Here is a 19,909-nt window from a genome sequence, read left to right on the forward strand (position 1 = left end):
AGCCATTTCAATATTATATTGTTTAATAAATGGAATATTCTCAAAAAAATATTTGATATAACTATTTAACCCATGGATCATTGTTTAACTCTGACATAATAAATTGGAACTGATTGCTAGTTGATTGATTGTCTTTGTTAACAGGAACAAAAATGAGGCATGTGAAGTATTTAATCTTAATATTAATGTAAAACCAATACTCTTGTAATGAAAAGTTCACGATTCCATGATGTTACGAAAATTGCTGTCTTGAAATCGTGTATGTATTTTACATTTTGCCATAAAAAATATTCTATCTTTACAACACTACATCATATAAAGACTAAGTTATCAAAATAAAGATAATTACATTTATTTATTAAGTTGTCTCTGTGTTACATTTCCTGTAAACGCTGTATACAGTAATAGAAAAATTCACCATTAATACAGGTAAGATACAAATACAGCGAAATACAAAATGTCATGTCATTACAACTCTGAACGCATGTGCCTGAACAAAAATCCTACGTGACCAGGCACTTAACAAATTACCTTTTCACATCAGTGTCGGTATTGTTGTGGGTTCATAGGCAAACACATACTACCTGTAAGCTTTAAGGAAAAGGGATCATCTCGTTATGATAGATTAACATTCACTCACTCTACCGGAAGTCTCATCACACAAGGTATTCTGGGAGGAGGTCATGCTGGATCAGGAATCCAACAGTATCATCGAACAAGGTGAAATACGAGTGGTGTATTCACTACACCACCCAAACCTTCATGTAATGTATCCTATCTTTATCATTTACAAAAATCTCACATTGATCAATGTACGCAATAGGTGCCATGGTTTAAGAACTTGTTTGCCATGTCTATATCACGAAGAACGACATTAGACTCTCTCCCAATGTCGATAAAATATGTCTCCATTTGTCACTCAGTAGCTTCAACTTCTGATAAGTTAAAATATAAATATCTGTGTGGGACAATAACAAAATGTGTGAAGTTGCCTGTATAATACCGCATAGTCAAGTATGTCCCCAACATTGAATTGTTTTACGACTTTGCGGGCTATAGCCATCCTCGCGAACTTTGATACGTGTAATATTAAGAATTGACTTGATTTTATATCATACACTTCAAGCCGAACTTTCATTCGTTTAAATTTCAGTGTTCAATTTTTGGGAACAAACTGCGAAAATGAACGGGCTGTGTGTTATCACAAACTTAGCTGGCGCTCTGTCCACTCCATCTAGGGTGATGCTCTCATGAGCATCGGTCGGCATAAACACTAGCATTCTAACGACCAGAACTGACCATTTTCCCTAACGATGCCATACACATTTATCAACATACAATATGTATATCTCTGTCTTCGATAATATTCAATTCCATTATCAAGTTGAATGAACTGCACAATATTTACATAGAGTATATCCAGTGATAGTGAATAGAGATTTTAAACTACTGTTTTACCACCTGCATAAAAATGTCTTAAGCAAACAGGTGTTTATCGGATAATCTTGTATCCACATTCTGATATTATTTTGAATAAAAACAATGCTCTAAATTTGGAGGAATTTTATAATTAAAATGCAGACTTCATAAATGATTATACATTTTTTTTAAAGTTTTACCACATTTATTATTCATATATTATTCGGACAGGCCTAGGCATTATGTTAATACATATAATTAAAGACTAATAATTTACCGCTTAAAGTGAAATATTTCAAAATACTGACCCCGGAGAAAATTTTCAAGATTTATAGGATATTTAGACAATATCATCAGAACGAGTTAGGAACTTTAAAGTAGAAACAAATATTTTTTTTATTATTCAAAACATACATAGAACTATAATAGGCTATTATATATCTCTAACAAATCAACAAACAATTTTTTACACGAAATGTATATATAGTAATTTACATGGATAGTCTCTATTAAGTTTTTGAAATGTATATCCTTAACTTAACATCATAACATAAAACTTGGATAGGTATACAATAATATATATTAGTATACGTAAAGAGTTTAAAAATACAACATTTAAAAAAAATACCGCTACCCTGCCAAACATGTCTGCAAGTTGTATAAGGATTTCTGATATTTCACGTCAGTAGCAATTGATACATTCAAAACGTCAGTTCACATACACTGATGCAAAACCCGTGAGACCTTATGATTAGATTTTTGTAGGATTTTGGAAAGTTTTACGTCACAGGAATACTAACACAATGTGATAGTGTATCAATAAAAGCTTTGGATATACAGCATTAAAAATGAAATATATTTACAACAGACAAAACGAACACAGAAATAGATATAATTTGACAATCTAATCTATCATTTAACCGCTAATCATTTGCCATCTTGAGGTGAACAGTGCAGTTTTTGTAATTTCTTATATTCCCTATTTATTTACACATTCCCTCCAAACCCAACAATACGTCTATGAATACATACAACTTTGTATAATTATAAAACAAATCATTGTTTTTCATTTGGTTATGGATGATTGTCCCTATTTTCTTTGTGATTTGAAGTCTTTGTTTTCCTTCAATCAGGACAATACATCTGTGAATACATACAACTTTGTATAAAACAATCACTGTTTTTCATTAGGAGATGGGTGACTGTCCATTACTGTGGGATTTGTAGGTGTCTTAGTTTTCTTGGTTTTCGCCCAGTGAACTTTGTACACAATGCCTCCGACCAGGACAGCCACCACTATAGTGGTAGATACGACAATACCCACAATAACACCAGTATAGTCGTCTATAGGGCTCGAGTGTGGCAACTTCTCCTGTACAAACAAAGTAATATATTTGTATATATGTATAAATATGACAAGTATCCATCAGAAAACAATTTCTAGAATTAACTTCGCCATATAAGACACAAAATTGGAATATCAAAGTGATATACATAATGTTAAGTGTATAACGTTATGATCATTATAAAAATATTAACTTATGAATAGGTCAAGTAATTACTATGTCCATCAAAGCATTAAATAAAGTCAACATACATACACCATATCATGCACTAGAACCAACCAACAAGTAACACCAAATGCTAGACATCAAAATACAATGTATCATCTCAGTGGCGATATGTAATATAAAACTTAAATATTTATATGGATATGAAAGTCTACTGAAGTATAAAACAAAGATATAGCTTACCTTGTTTCCACCTAGTGTCTCCTCGTCTGAGACAACCACGCGCAGTGTTGTGTCGCATCCACTTCCGAAAGAGGGTTTAGCATTTACAGTAATGTTGTCAAGACAACACGTGCCGCTATAATAAAAAAATGAATCTCAAATTCAGCATTGCCTGCCTTTCGTATGCATATAATGTAATGGTCAATGTGGATATTCTCCCATTGTTATTTATCGCTGTTCAATGACACAGTGAACACAATTACCCGTTGTTGCGTTTAAGCATTAAAATATAATGTGTCATGAACAATATTTAATTTCGAAATTAATTTGTTTAAAATCACAATATCATACCTGACATGTAAACGCTTTCTGTCCTTTGAATCCAAGGTCATCGAAACGCTTGGAATGCTTACGTAAGTCGATACATCAAATGAAAAGATGGCTGTTGCGGACCACTTGACCTCTGAGCAGTTACTTCCGGTATCAGCCCGGGCGCATGACTCACTAATGACGGATGAACAGAGAGCTCCTGCAAACTGTACAGAGATCCAATAATTAGTTACTCAGTGATACACACAAACTTAAAACAAACTGCTTTTCAGCACTATACTCACATTCAAGTTCATTGTTTAAAGTGTTTGCTCCTGTTTAATCTTTTTATTATCCTTATCATGTCCAAGTACGCCTAAGAAGTCATATATTGGCATACAAAATATCATTCGATTAAACAAGGGGCTAATATCTACTAACACATTCTGAACACAACTTGAAATATTTTTTTATGGAACGTTATATGCAAAACTAATCGCACTGCGCAACCCAATATGAAATTCTTTTATAGACTAGCATTGGACCATACCATGACTGAGCTCTGTCTGGACTGTAGAACGGAGGGAGATCCCGATAACTTCACACTCACAGTATAGGTCCTACAAACATATGGTATACCATAATAAACATGCAATATCGAAATCCAAAATCTCAAAAACGGTAACAATACCACTGTTACAGAACTTAAAGTTACCAATGCTTTATATTTCACCTTTTGAAAAGTTTTATGCAACTTCGTATATATCCTAATGAGTTGCACCAGTTATACGTTATACAATTAACCGTTACATATCATGACTATATCATTATTATACAAACAAACGCGAATTATCTGACCGCAACTAATAATCGACTGATTATCTATAAACACACCGTGCCTTTGCTTAAAAAACTTCCACCAAAACACAACCGACAACCATGCCGTTTTACCGGAAGAACAAAGATGAGGACTAAATGCGGACTAAAATCCGGATATACAACAAACTAAAATCCGGTTAACCAGGTTCCGGAATTACATACATAATTACTTATGCAACTTATGGTATATATCCTAATGAGTTGCACCAGTACGTGATGTCGTTACCTGCTTTAAGAGCTGCTTTAGTATTTACATACTTTACGTGTATGCATGTTTACAAGTTATATGAAATACAAACAAATACGGACACCGGTAACAAACAGACAGGCAGATCAACATAAGCTGATCAGTAAATAAACATGGACAGAGTATTCTACCAATTTAGATCAAATTCGTAATATCATCATAATTACTTTGTCTTCATTAAACTTCATCCCTTGTCTATATTATCACAGCATTATTCCTTATCTTGTCAAAACGATGTTGATTTCATGGTGGTATGAATGTTTGTAAGTATTTACTTGATTCTAATAATATCAATACCGTTAAGGTATAACCATACTTTTATTTTCAAAATGAATATATCGTCGTTGTTGCAAAGAGTATTTTGTCCGTTAACTCTAGAAATGAAGTCAGTGATCGTCGTTGTTGCAAAGAGTATTTTGTCCGTTAACTCTAGAAATGAAGTCAGTGATGATGTATTTTATCTCTATCCTGTATATGTATGCTTTATTTCGATAAAGTCAGAATCTGTAAATGCCCAGTAGTAGACTTAAATATGCCTACATTGTACAAATACCAGTAATAAATACCCCAATACATACACAAACTCCAGCTCTATAGAGCTCAGGATCTGGAAATGTCCCGTGGTAGAGGTTCCGGCCACCAGCACGTGCTCTCGTGAGGTTGGACTGTTCACTCGACCTTTGTTGTCTACTATACTGACGGTATAGATCCTGTCTGTGTCACCAAGGTTACGTATAGTGTATGTTATATCGTGGACCTTACCGATGTCAAGATTACCTATAAGGAATTCATAACAAATTAGTACACAATTATATTGGTCTGTTTTCAGGAAGTTATGTGGCAAAATAAACAACTAGATTTACCAAAAGGAACATATCACACAAAAACACACATAGATATAAGAGAAATATTGGGGTGATCGGTCGGTGTAGTGGTTAAGCCACTCGCCTTTCACCTAGCCGGCCGGGGTTCAATCCCGGGATTCGATCCTCGGCACGAACGTGAAAAGCTTAGGGGTCACCTGCCCGATCACGTGGGTTTTTTTCCCGGCACTCCGGTTTCCTCCCACACTAAAATCCCTAGCGCGCTTACATCCAGGCCATCGAAAGTTATTTGCATAAGTTGTATAACTTGTTTCGTAATCGATGTAAAATAGATAAAGTTTATATTTATATTTATATAAAAGAGAAATGTCTCCATCTTTGAGTAATGTATTAAACAAATTGAAACTAATTTTCACAAAGTTTTGTAATATACCTACCTATAATGGGTTGTACATATAGGTCGACTCCGACAGGGATGATCAGAGTTTTAGAAGTCCTCTTAAATTTAAAACCATTTTGGTCAACACCACTAAGTTGTACGTAGAAGTTCTGAAACATCAAAATACGTTCATCTAAATACAAGCATATAGCTGAACCATTCCATTATCAGTTTATTAAACATAAACGTACAATATACATTGCTGATACCAATAATAGCGGAAAATTGCTTACTGTGGAGGAAATACAGAGATAATCTAGAGAAAAAAAACCATTAAGCTCATATTCTATTAATTCGGACAAAGTGTCCCTTATTTATCATTCACATCTTCGAATTATTCTTTATTTTATGTTACTCTTATACAAAAAGAAATATCAGTTGCCGGATCGGTCCCATTCTGATATACACGTTCATTATCACATTAGCTCATTTCGATTGGATTTGAAAAAAAAAGAATTCTTAATTAAGAATTCTTTTTCAAATACAATGTATGTACTCATTTGTACCTGGTGTCAAGGGCATTCCGTAAATTCCTTAACTTACAATTCTACATAGGAAAGTATTACTGGTACATTACCTCGGTTCATGGAATGCTTTCCTGTGGAACCAAGGAATGATCGTAAAACCGGATCCTTAATTATTGTAAAAAATGACATCATAATAGCATAGTGCAGTGGACCCTCAATAAGCTGAACGCTTGAGTCCCCTGCTAAAACCATTCGGATTGCGAATTCTCCACAGTACTTAGTTAATAATCACATTCGTTTTCAGATATATATTTCCCGGATTGCGAATTATCCGGACTTCCAGCGTCTGGCTATAAATTCAATTATAAAATCCGAACCCTGTTATGTCCGTCCGGATAAATTTCGGGACCATCGGAATCCGGATTATCGCGAGTTCACTGTACTGATGTAATCAATATAATGCTGGTCCTACCTTTGATGGTACCACGATGGAGAGATAACCAGTGGTTTTGGTGGACCCGAACACAAGTGACACTGACTGTCTGTATATGATAGATCCGTGCTCTCCGACAAGGTTCACAGCAAAGGACGATGACGAGGAGTTCAAATTGTAGGCGAGGATTTCTAGTGTATAGTTTTTACCTGTTTGTAATTAAAGCAATATGTTTTAATATATACATTGTAAATATAATTGTAATTATAATACACGACCTACCAATTATTGGGTAACGGTATAACACACGACCTACCCATTATTGGGTAACGTTCTAACATATAACCTATCCGTTATTGGGTAACGGTCTAACACATAACCTACCCATTATTGGGTTACAATCTAACACACAACCTACGCATTATTGGGTTACAATCTAACACACAACCTACCCATTATTGGGTTACAATCTAACACACAACCTACCTATTATTGGGTTACAATCTAACACACAACCTACCCATTATTGGGTTACAATCTAACACACAACCTACCCATTATTGGGTTACAATCTAACACACAACCTACGCATTATTGGGTTACAATCTACACACACAACCTACACAACCTACCATTATTGGGTTACAATCTAACACACAACCTACGCATTATTGGGTTACAATCTAACACACAACCTACCCATTATTGGGTTACAATCTAACACACAACCTACGCATTATTGGGTTACAATCTAACACACAACCTACCCATTATTGGGTTACAATCTAACACACAACCTACCCATTATTGGGTTACAATCTAACACACAACCTACCATTATTGGTTACAATCTAACACACAACATTCCATTATTGGGTAACGGTCTAACATATAACCTACCCATTATTGGGTAACGGTCTAACATATAACCTACCCGTTATTGGGTTAAATCTAACACACAACCTACCCGTTATAGGGTTACTCTAATACACAACCTACCCATTATTGGTAATCTAACACACAACCTACCCATTATTGGGTAACGGTCTAACATAAACCTACCCCATTATTGGGTTACAATCTAACACACAACCTACCTATTATTGGGTTACATCTAAACACAACCTACCATTATTGGGTTACAATCTAACAAACCTACTTATTGGTACATCTAACACACAACCTACCATTATTGGGTTACAATCTAACACACAACCTACGCATTATTGGGTTACAATCTAACACACAACCTACGCATTATTGGGTTACAATCTAACACACAACCTACCCATTATTGGGTTACAATCTAACACATAACCTACCTATTATTGGGTTACAATCTAACACACAACCTACGCATTATTGGGTTACATCAACACACACAACCTACGCATTATTGGGTTACAATCTAACACACAACCTACCCATTATTGGGTTACAATCTAACACACAACCTATCATTATTGGGTTACAATCTAACACACAACCTACGCATTATTGGGTAACGGTCTAACACAATAACCTACCCATTATTGGGTTACATCTACACACAACCTACATTATTGGGTTACAATTAACACACAACCTACCATTATTGGTACCTAACACAACATTTCCATTATTGGGTAACGGTATAACACACAACCTACCCATTATTGGGTAACGGTATAACACACAACTACCCATTATTGGGTACCGGTATAACACACAACCTACCCACTATTGGGTAATGGTCTAACATATAACCTACCCGTTATTGGATAACGGTCTAACATACAATGTATAACCTACCCGTTATTGGGTTACGGTCTAACACATAGGATATTCCTGATCCGTCCGATTCCTTTAGTTGACTGTCTATATACATGTAGGTAGCCGCTGTAACATTTACTGCCCACTCTTTACCCCTGAGTCGTGTCAGCTTCCATATACCAGGGGTTGGTCTCTATTTAAAAACAAAAGCAATTCAAACAAGGTGCCGCAAAGCGTGGCATTATCCTCCGCACCCCGCAGTTAGTAGAAAATCCCAAATACATCAAGTTCAATGTAGGACTTCAAATTTATTTGAGTATTGTAAAACTGGAAAACTGAAGGTAACAAAAAGAAACAGTTACCTGATACATGCAAAATATTTCATGGAGCTGTGTTGAACCGTTTTAAAGTTATAGCCCGTAAACCAAAAGAAATAGTAATTTGGTATTTTTACTAAGTTTCCATGGTAACGAAAAAAAACAGGAATGTCCGCAATAGCAAAAGGCACAACTAGAGCACTTGTCTGATGGACAAAGAAAGTTTCAAAGAGCTGCGTTAAACGGTTTATGAGTTACAGTTTTAAAGATTTCAATACGTAAAATAACTTATCTTAATTCTTACCTGGATGGACATTGTGATAGTGTTACTGGAGAAATATTGTGTGGGACGTGTGGTCAAGAATGTTTCTATAGTTCCTATTGAAAAGGCAATAAATGTAGTAGGTTAAATTAGTTTTACAACATAGTTTCAATTGAGAACATGAGATTACCACTGAAATTATATGTATTATCAATATTGACACAGAATCTGAAAATCATTCTCATAAGATATATTTGGTATAGTAGAGTATTCCTCAAATTAATTAGCACGATGTTTCTTTGTTACTTTTTAATGTTTCTTGACCTATTATAATACAAATGGTATCAAGGTCATTTATCGCAACAATTGAAAAAAATGGATGATTTTGCAAACATCGAATGAACGTCTCCCTACTTTCTTAAGTTTATGTCTTTGACTCTTTACAAATGAGAGGTGGACACATAGACAACTTAATTTACACATCCTCAGCGTGTATTCAACCTAGCATTTTCTGATATCATGAAATATATGAAAAATATATACTTCTTATGTATTTCTTTTTATTGATTACGATCATCTAATGAAGGAGGCCATGCTTTTCTTGTGCATTTTGTTTACCACAAATCATTAAACAAACTCCTTAAAAGCTATATCCTCAATTACCACAAATATCTACTCAAATGTGGACACGTGGTCACGCTGATACCTGATGTTTGGTGTTGTATGCGGATCCCAAGTCATTGGTATGAATTTTAAAATTTACTATATGAATACACAAGATATTTAATATGATTGTTGCAGAAACTGTTAGACTTAGAAAAGGTACCATTGGGAAGTGCCAGTGACGCATGCGCCAGACTGTATGGTCCTTTGATGGTGATGACAAGAACGGCTGCCTCACTGTCCACAGTTACATTTACTGTATCGGGGTCTGATGTAGCCAAGACAAAGTAGTCGATTATAGCTTCAGATGAGGGAAAGTCATTCTAAAGAAATACGGAAATAGAAACAGATGAAATGTCTTTAATTTTGTTTGTTCCATGTTAGTCGGATACAAAGTCATGTTTGTGAAAACACATTTATTATTTCGTACAACTACATATCTGCGCTATTATAGCATCTGAATTTATTGTGTTATTTAAACTTTTTTTTTTTTACTTTAAATCTTTAAAATATCAATTCTTATTGGTTTTGCACAGCAATTACCTACGGTTTAAATGTTTCATTTCTATAGCAGATCACACATGACTTCGTCATGATCAAACATAATTGGATTCAAGAAACACACTCTATACCTTTAATACATTATCTAAAACTGCCGTCACCTCGCTATGATTTACATTGAACATACTTCCACCAGTATTGGATACGAGTGCATCGAACACCGAGTGACCTCTCTTTTCTATGCCTGATTAATACAAAATATAAGCAACACAACAAATTATGAATATAATAAGAAAGCCTTCACAGTAAGGGAATAAAATGCATTATAATGTTAGACTACCTGTAAATCAGCTTTGATAACACAATTTTAAAAAAATCGACGTTACTAAAATAAACCCATACGAATGCCAAGCTTCAATATTTGATTATCGCCTTTATTGTTTTATGATAAAACAAATAGATCTTACCGAGCAACTGGATAATTTAGGTAAAATACAACTCAAAACCAAATATATTTCAAATAAATGTTGGTGTGGGTCTGTATAATTATGATACAATCAAATATGTAATAAAGCATTTCCCTGGATGAAAGCTTGCGATGTACCTCTCCGACGACGAGTTGGGGAACAACTACCGGTCAAAAGAAATTTTAGTGTGATATCCTTAGCATTCGCCTGGTGAATAACGTTGCTCGACAAGTTTCCATCTTTGGCATCCGCGTCTGTAGCAACATAGATGATGGAGTGCGGCTTACAGGCGTCAATCGCTGTGGCAATAAAAAAGTACTTAAATCAAAGTTAAAACAATAGCACAAACGAACAGGCTGCAACAAAGGAAGTTTCTTACTGTAAGAACTTTTTTACTGTCAACTTTGGTCAAATTCGGTGTTAAATGACAGATAATTAGAGTGAACATCTATAGCAAAAAGGAAATTTTTCAGGATATTTGACTCAACATACAGTGTATGAATTTCGTCTCGCTTAACTGTCTGGACTGGTGTCCATTACTTTACCTATACAAGTGAAAAGTTGTGGTTCAAAACACTAGTGCCATAAACTATTTTCTTTCATACCTACAAATACTGGCTGGTCTAGGGCAATACACTCATGTCGCCTGAGGCTGTATTGCATGGCTACCCATGCAATAAAGCCTCGTGACGTCACGGCGTCAACAAAATCTCTATTTCCTCGGTAAAATTTTAACATTTTTTTTTCACAAAATTGACTGGTTTTACTATAAAAGATGCAAGCAACGGAATTTGTGTTGAAAATATCACGTAATTTTTCATGTATGGAAAATTGACTTCCAGTCGTGGATTTCTTCGAATTTATTTCAAAATGGCGGGATATTATAGTTGTAAAATTGCAATAAAACGTCGAGGTATGAAAGAAAAATACTCTTTCATAAGTGGATATGAAGGATAGGGATATTCTACCCTCGGGATCACAAAATGTTGCAAAACCCTCGGCAAGCCTCGGGTTTTACTACATTTTGTGACCCTCGGGTAGAATATCCCTATCCTTCATATCCACTTATGAAAGAGTCTTATAATACTTCTCTATGTAAATACTAGAAAGTGTTTACAGCTACACCTGGTGCCATATTACCACATGTGGATGGTTTTACTGAGTGGACAATTTAACTAAGGTATTTTTATAGATGGTAGCGAGATTGATGATCCTACCAGCTAAAATGCCGGACATGGCGTACTCAGGACAATCATCGCCTCCATGAACGCTGAGTGATTCTATCCAGTGAATCATTTCCTGTCCATCAGTCGTTGTTTCTACTGTCGTCAGGGTAGCTACAGTAAATTAAAGTCGTTGTTGATGTTAGTAATGATGTGTAATACATGTATCAACGTATCGTAAATCACAGAACGAAGCCATATACTGTCATTCTCTGGTCATAACAGATACATCTATATACATTATTGGAAAGGAAAATGGATAAAAAGCAATAATTTCAAATTTGCACTCTTTAAGAATACACAATATTGATGGGTTCATATACGGTGTAGTTTGATGATTCCAACTACACTTTTCTGCTGGTCGATCCGGAAAATAATGCTCTCTGTATCTGCAAGTAACCTTAATTCGTATACTTCAATGTGTTTCATGGTGTTTGCGCTGATAGGATTTGGCTGGGTACATGTATCTATCGATATTGGATGTTTTTTATTGTATATAATATGGATGATTAAATGTTGTTACCTGGATCGTTAAACGTAGACAATACGTAACTACTGGGCTCGTTTTCTGTCCCAAAGACTGAAGATAGAACATGGATGAGAGATGCTTTAACAGACGCGATATCGTCCCCCATGGAGCCTGTTACATCAACAACAAAGCCCATGGATTTCTCCTGTTTGACTGAATTCAGTTTGAAAATATTCTCTATGGTTGCCTGGTTGACATCTCGTAATAATCCTGAAGCTGGAAGGAAATAAGTGCATGTTAATATTTTACGTATTATCTGAAAAAAAACAAATGTATATAAATATATTAACGACACAAACTATAAGCTTAACTTAAAACAAATAATACCACAATAAAGGAGAAAATACATCAAATAAAGAAACGAATGCATGTAAACAAATAAACTATGGCTGAGGAATAAATAAATAATCATGTGGGTGAAAAAGTGTTATCTCGAAATTGTTTTATACATCCTTTAATTCAAATATTTCGTAAAATGACAAAACCTAAAATGAGAAGAGGAACAGTCGATATATGTACAATATTATATAACGCACCTTTAGGAGAAATTATCCCAGGAGCATAGGTATTATCTTCATGCGATATCATTTTAAGGGTCTGCGCTAATGAAAAGTATTTTTCTGATGACTAACTTCTTTTCTGATATAATGTTTTGGAAAAAGGAATTCAAACCAAATTCAAAAATGTAATAAAATAATGTGGTGGTGTGCTTGATTTTGAGCTATTGCATATGTACGATTCAAAGACAGCTATTTGACGTAAATTGTGATTTTAACATAATTCCACTGTTTTGACCATACGCACGACTAACTAGGATGTTTTCTTTACGAAAATATTATTATCACATAGTCATGCTATTGCTCAGAATAGCTGTATCTGTTACCCCTACCGCCTAAATTATGAAGGTGAAAATACCTGGCTTTTTTACAATTGTTACCAGATGTCATTTTTCACAGAAAAAAGTTCCAATGACTAACTTTTTCTAAAATTTTGCAGTTACAAAACCACCAAAAAAGTACTTCAACATCTCCTGTTTAACATATATAAATCTTTTTATCTTCACTTACGTGTAAAAATAGGTTCTAATTCCACATTTAAATGCTTACCATTTTCATTTCAGTAAACTTAAAAAAAAAATAAAGCAAAAATTAACTTAATACAGCTAAACATGTTGTTAAATTAAAAACATTGAAATTAAAATAAGTGAATGTACTGATAACCCAAACGGTGTATGGTAATAAACAACTGAACCGACCTCTCTACAAAGTGTGAGAAATGCACCATTTCATAATGGCTGCAAAGTTGGTAATTTCTTAAAGTCTGTATACAAAGAGTTCTACAAGCCATAGAGTCTACTTTTTCATATTTTCTAAATGACAAATTGAGACATTTAGGTTTTGAAAGTCACAAAAACGCTTTGATTAATGTTGTAACAAGACTTCAAAGAGACTAAAACCTCACTAGAGCAGATCCTTAATTGTATCTGTTAAAACTTTTCTAGAAGACACTTTCGAGATTCATTTCCACTAGGATATCATTACGCGGTATCATCTTAATCACCAAGTCTAATACATATATTTTAGATTTCAGTAAAAAAATATCAATAATTTTACTTTGACTGCAGATACGTTTAATGTACTACACTTTTACTTTGTGTTATCAACAGTTGATTTTAATCATTGTTTGCTTGTTTTCATTTATCGTGTCCGACGCAGATGATAAGCATCCTGTTTACAACATTTAAGAGAAATGATAACGACTTACCGGAGTCCATGAAAAAAGCTTCGGTAGCTCTGACCGCCGTCAGACCGGAAGTGTTGTGGAGGTGCGCATGCGGAGACCAGTTCCAATCCGGTGTTTCTTTATTTATCCCCCCAGTTGCTGCTGTGTTCCTTCCAGCATCATTCACTCCACCGTGACTGCATTTACCCTCAACAGCCAGGGGGTTTGCTGTTAGTTGTAAGTTTACGGTATCAGACGAAACATTTATGAGTGAACATATTGATTAAAATTGAAGAAGAAAATGAACAATTTTTAGATTCCGTTACATGTTGTTACTTTCTAATCATTATAAGCTTAACCCAGTTTGCTCACAGCAACATTAAGAGCCGTTAATTCTAAATATATGCTAGTAATCTTATAATTCAATTAAATAAATATATCAAAATACATTGCAAGCTTTTTGATTTTCGTCTTTTTTACATATTGATATATTGTTTGTTAGTACTTTAATCTAAACTTTATCTAATATAATTATATTCTCATTTCTTATGACAAAAGTTTGCAGCTCTCATGTGGTGTTTAACACTTCACCATATTGCGGTAGGGATATAAATGATAAAGTACTATCTAACTTGTAGGTTTGGGGAAATAAAGTTGGCCATAGAGGTATCCACTGGTCAAGCGATTTCTGGACAAGCAGGTTATTATTGCAGGCACTGAAATGCAACGAAATTGTATTAGTAACTCTACAAATGAGGATAATTCCATAGAAATGATTTTGATTTTACTTTGAATTTATTTTGGCCTTTTATTTCGGATTATTAATATACTAGCTTTATACCATTTCTACCTCTTTATGAGGGGAATGAGGGAAACACTAATGGTATAATACGATAGAAAGTCATAAAAGCAATATAATTACAATGTAAATGCAAAAAAAAAAGATTTATCAACTAACGAACTAAGAATTTACCCGGACTTACTTAGGCATGCTGCCATCACAATTACGACACGTGTCTGTCCCTGACTCAGCTATCTTCATATTGAATGGCGCTAGTGTTCCTTTGTAATGTGGAAAATATACAAAATAAATACATATTTAAGTTACCGTTATAGAACTAATCTTCAGTACACTGAAATTCTATTGGAAGCAATACGAGAGAAGAAATGTCAATAGTAAACTAGATCAATACGAGCTGAACTGGGCCGATCATGAAACCACCCAAATCGAGCATCTGTTGTCATGGTAACTGTTACTGGTTGGTTGATTGAGTGACATATTATCCAGTTTCACTGAAACGAAAATTGGTAAATGAGGGATACGAAATACGATGGAATTACTGCGGGAACGTTTTCTCAGATTATGGTTAATGGTTGACCAATTAACCTATGTACATTGTAACTGAAGCCGTTAACTTTAAAGACTGATACATGCACCTGTTAACTGAACATATCTAACTGCCTGTATTTAAGAGAACAGAATAATATTATCCTTACCAAAGTTAAGGAACGACTCTCCGCCATTGACCATCATCTCTACCCAGTTGGTGTTACTGTAGAAGGACTGTATGATCATCAAACACTTCCCTACTTTGTCTATCAGGAGGTGTATCGAGGTATCATCCAGTGATCCTTGGGAAAGGATGGAGGCGATCTCTAGTCTTGTCGACTTCACTAAATTATCCGCTAAAACGTTTGCAATAAAATGAAATAAAATATGATATTAAATATGATATATCATTGATTTTTTAATTGGTTATTGAAATAAAATTTATATTAAGACGTCAATACCCAGATTCAATGTAGTCAATGGTCAATCCAGAGATTCGTTAGATTGAATTTTTGTCGCATCAAGTCACTTGTAAATGTGCTTCGATTTTTTTATATTTTGCAATTTGATATGTAACCTTTAGGAAAACTTAATTTAGTGAAAATACATAGAATTGCGGGTATCCTTGGAGATAACAGTGTAGTAGATTTGATCCTATAGTACCTGTACCTTCTCGGATCATCTTGGAGGTGACAGTGTACATACACATACCTTCCCGGATCCTCTCGGAGGTGACGGTGTAGTCAGGGTCATTATGAAATGACCTGTAGACATTCATCACAGCCGCTGCGAATTCCTGCCTCCTCTTCTGGTAGTTCTTGAAACCCTTTGTATCTACAACATTGAAACCGATTGCGTTCCCTATATTTACCCCGCTGTAATATGAAATAGCATGTTGTGAATCAAAAGTATGTACATATCAGATTAACTAGTTTGATATATAGACCAGATATATATATTGCGGTGTGCCTCACTATACAGTTACTCTATATTGTACAGTAAAAATACCGACTTTAAAGGATCGATGTTTAATATTTCACGTACCCGATCCGAAATAATCCTTGACGATGTCCGTAGAATTTTGTGTTGAGGTATTAAATAATCCAGTCGATGTAAGAAACTTGGTTGCTGCTCTGTCCACTCCATCCTGTGTGATACTCTCATGAGTATACATAGATTGGTCATCTCCCTGACCAGTAGTCGGCTTAAACGCCCCAGTCTCAGCAACCAGAAACCACCATATACATATCAAACCAAATGTGGTCATCTTTAATGGTATTTGCATTCTTTCACACGATGTTATGTTTCAAGTAGAAAAAACCCATCTTGATCTGTTAGACCAGTGTTCTGTAGGTCATGTAGGGTTTGATAAGGATTGAGCAACCTGTACAGGTACTTCCTGGATTGGAGGATCCAATGATTGGTCAAAACGTATCCCTACGTGTAGAGGGCATACCAGGTCACCCGATAGCAAGGCCTGTCACCGCTATCGATCGTTGGCGGTTACGTTTGTTTTCCGTTGAAGGGCAGCATTAGGTATAGCTGATAAGAATGGTATATAGTGGGATCATGGAGGCACCCTATAGCCGCTTAGTAACACTCGATACAAATAAAATGTCGTGATTTTTTGACAAAAAATATTTTAAAAAATATGGCAACACACATGTTGACAAGTAGTCATTTTTTGTTGTCATATTGTCCTACCATGTCTTGTCTTAAGTGAGGTAGTGCACAGTTTAAGTGGCAACACACATGTTATCATTCTAATGATATATTAGTTTTCTATACATTCCAATATTACAAGTAGTCAATCCTTGTTGTCATATTGTCCTAGCTTGTCCTGTTTTAGTGGGATAGTATTCAGTTAAATTGACAATACACATGTTATAATTCTATAGTAAGATAATAGTTTTCTATACATTCCAATATTACAAGTAGTCAATCCTTGTTGTCATATTGTCCTAGCTTGTCCTGTTTTAGTGGGATAGTATTCAGTTTAATTGACATCACACATGTTATAATTCTATAATGCGATAATAGTTTTCTATACATTCCAATATTACAAGTAGTCAATCCTTGTTGTCATATTGTCCTAGCTTGTCCTGTTTTAGTGGGATAGTATTCAGTTTAATTGACATCACACATGTTATAATTCTATAATAAGATATTATTTTTCTATACATTCCAATATTACAAATAGTCAATCCTTGTTGTCATATTGTCCTAGCTTGTCCTGTTTTAGTGGGATAGTATTCAGTTTAAGTAGCAACACACCTTAAGACAAAAAATGTCTATTTAGGGTTACATTGGCAAAAAAATCGGTAGGTCGGGAGGATTTTTTAGTGTCTTTCGCTCTAAAATAATGGCCGGAACGGGAGTCTTAGATCGAGATCCCGACTTTTAATTTTTTCATAGAAAAATGGGGAAAACAATTAAGGTCGGTGGTAAAAAATTAGGGCCGGTTCGGATAACCCTAAACAGACATACTATTTTTTGGCCTTACACTCATTTCATAATGATATAATTTATCTATACATTCCAATATTACAAATACGTTTTAATGTTTTAATGTCATATATTCCTGTCATGTCTTGTTGTATTGAAGTAGAGTTTGGTGTAAATGGTAACATACATAGTATACTTACCTTATCATTTTATAATGTATTATTATTTTTTACACATTTCAATATTACAAGAAGACAATGTTTTGTTGTCATATGGTCATGTCTTGTCTTCACTGAGGTACATGTAGTATTCAGTCTAAGTGATTCACGTGCTTAATGTATATTAAAACAATAAAATTATATAATAATAATGTTTTGTCTCCCATCTGTGTTGCATGTTTTGTCTTGTAAATATTCTAAAATCTAAGAAATATAAATGACAAAACAAACCATCTCGCGGTATGACTACATGGTATATATGATTCAACAATTACATATTATTCTGAAAATGCATCTGAAAAAGTAGTTACTAAAATCGCTATAAAATGTGAAATTATAAACTTTAGCTTTAATTCTAAGTTTGGCTGTGTGTATTCACTGCACTATATATGTTTGGTTTAAACAAACTGATTTCTAAGAATTTTCAGTGCTAAATATACAGAGCTTTGGTAGGGAAAGTGACGGGTGCTGGGATTGAGTAGAGAAAAATGGTGTTTATTTTTCAACCATAAAAAACCAAAGATTTTGATAAATCAGCCATAGTTTGATCATTAGTAAAACTAACACGGGTCATGAGTATATAACCAATATACGAAAAAAAGACTGGTTTTAAGATGGACAGTAGAGTAAACACTACTGGATACATATGTATATATATCTAATTAAAACGGTTTAAGCGACTGATAAAATTTTGAACCGTATCAAAAATATTTTCATTGTACTGGTCGGGCATATTAGGGTTACCATAGAGTAAAGTGTTTATATCATAGTCATGGGGTAGGTTTCTGAAACATACCATTCTTGTTTGATGGTAATTTAGACAATGGAGAAGGAAATGTTCAGAAATTTCGTCAGATTGGTTACACGAGCAGCGAGGACCAACTACAAGATTACGATGATATAGATGAGAGTTTAGAGAACTGCAATGCATTCTAGAATCTGGCCATGCCTTGTTTTACAATAATATAGTAGAGAGGGACAGCTGGGATATTAGTATTAAGGAAGTTTTGAGACAGGTAATATATGGATTTAATTTTATAATGTCCGGAAGCGAGTCCACAGAAGAATGTAGAAAGGAGCCTTTGTAAAGGTTAGTAAGGCATGGAGGTTGATAGAAAGAATCGGCTCCCCTTGTTTTGTATGAGTGAATATTATGATGACGAGTTGGGAGCATGTTAGTTAGGTACAGTAAGTGGGGCACTAACCATGAACAATCTGATGACATGTAATGATTTTGTGTTTTCGCCTTCTATTGATAAGTATATCTAATCCAGATTCTGTATGTAAACGATCATGACTAGTGAGTTTGGTGGCACCGGTAATGATCCTAGCTGCTTCAAGTTGAATGTTTTCTGAAGGATTACTTTGTCCCAATGTCATGCTATCCCAGAAAATGTCTCCATATTCTAGCAATGGTCTGATAAAAGAACAGCATAAAGTTTGAAGAGATTTTCTATCAATGCTGAATTTAAGGTTTCGGAGTATATTTAGTTTTTTAGAAGTTTTACTAATAATTTGTTGTAGATGGTAAGACCATGTTCCGTTAGCTGAAAGGGTGATGCCAAGATGTTTGTGACAACTGACTTCTGTTAGTGTGATATTATTCATGAATAGGGAGGGGTGAATCGGTTTGTTAATTTTTTTGCTTACGGTCATAGTTACAGTTTTAGAAGGATTAAAATTTACAAGCCATGTATTAGACCAATCGTTAATTTTTCTAAGGTTATTAT

General features: G+C 34.6%; 1 protein-coding gene across 1 annotated transcript; it reads right to left on the bottom strand.

Moving 5' to 3' along the window:
* Positions 1–449: 449 nt before the first annotated feature.
* LOC138306767 (uncharacterized) lies at positions 450–16,895 on the bottom strand. The gene is given in 21 exon segments (XM_069247237.1): positions 450–2,791; positions 3,174–3,288; positions 3,504–3,688; positions 4,012–4,081; positions 5,166–5,364; positions 5,849–5,960; positions 6,790–6,959; positions 8,542–8,695; positions 9,124–9,197; positions 9,908–10,067; positions 10,377–10,489; positions 10,850–11,011; positions 11,930–12,049; positions 12,459–12,680; positions 14,229–14,414; positions 14,819–14,876; positions 14,878–14,902; positions 15,170–15,248; positions 15,684–15,872; positions 16,228–16,350; positions 16,561–16,895. Coding segments are annotated over 21 exon segments (2,955 nt in total). The 5' UTR covers positions 16,802–16,895; the 3' UTR covers positions 450–2,593.
* Positions 16,896–19,909: the final 3,014 nt, after the last annotated feature.

Source organism: Argopecten irradians, chromosome 13 (genome assembly GCF_041381155.1).
Source record: "Argopecten irradians isolate NY chromosome 13, Ai_NY, whole genome shotgun sequence".
Lineage (NCBI taxonomy): Eukaryota > Metazoa > Mollusca > Bivalvia > Pectinida > Pectinidae > Argopecten > Argopecten irradians.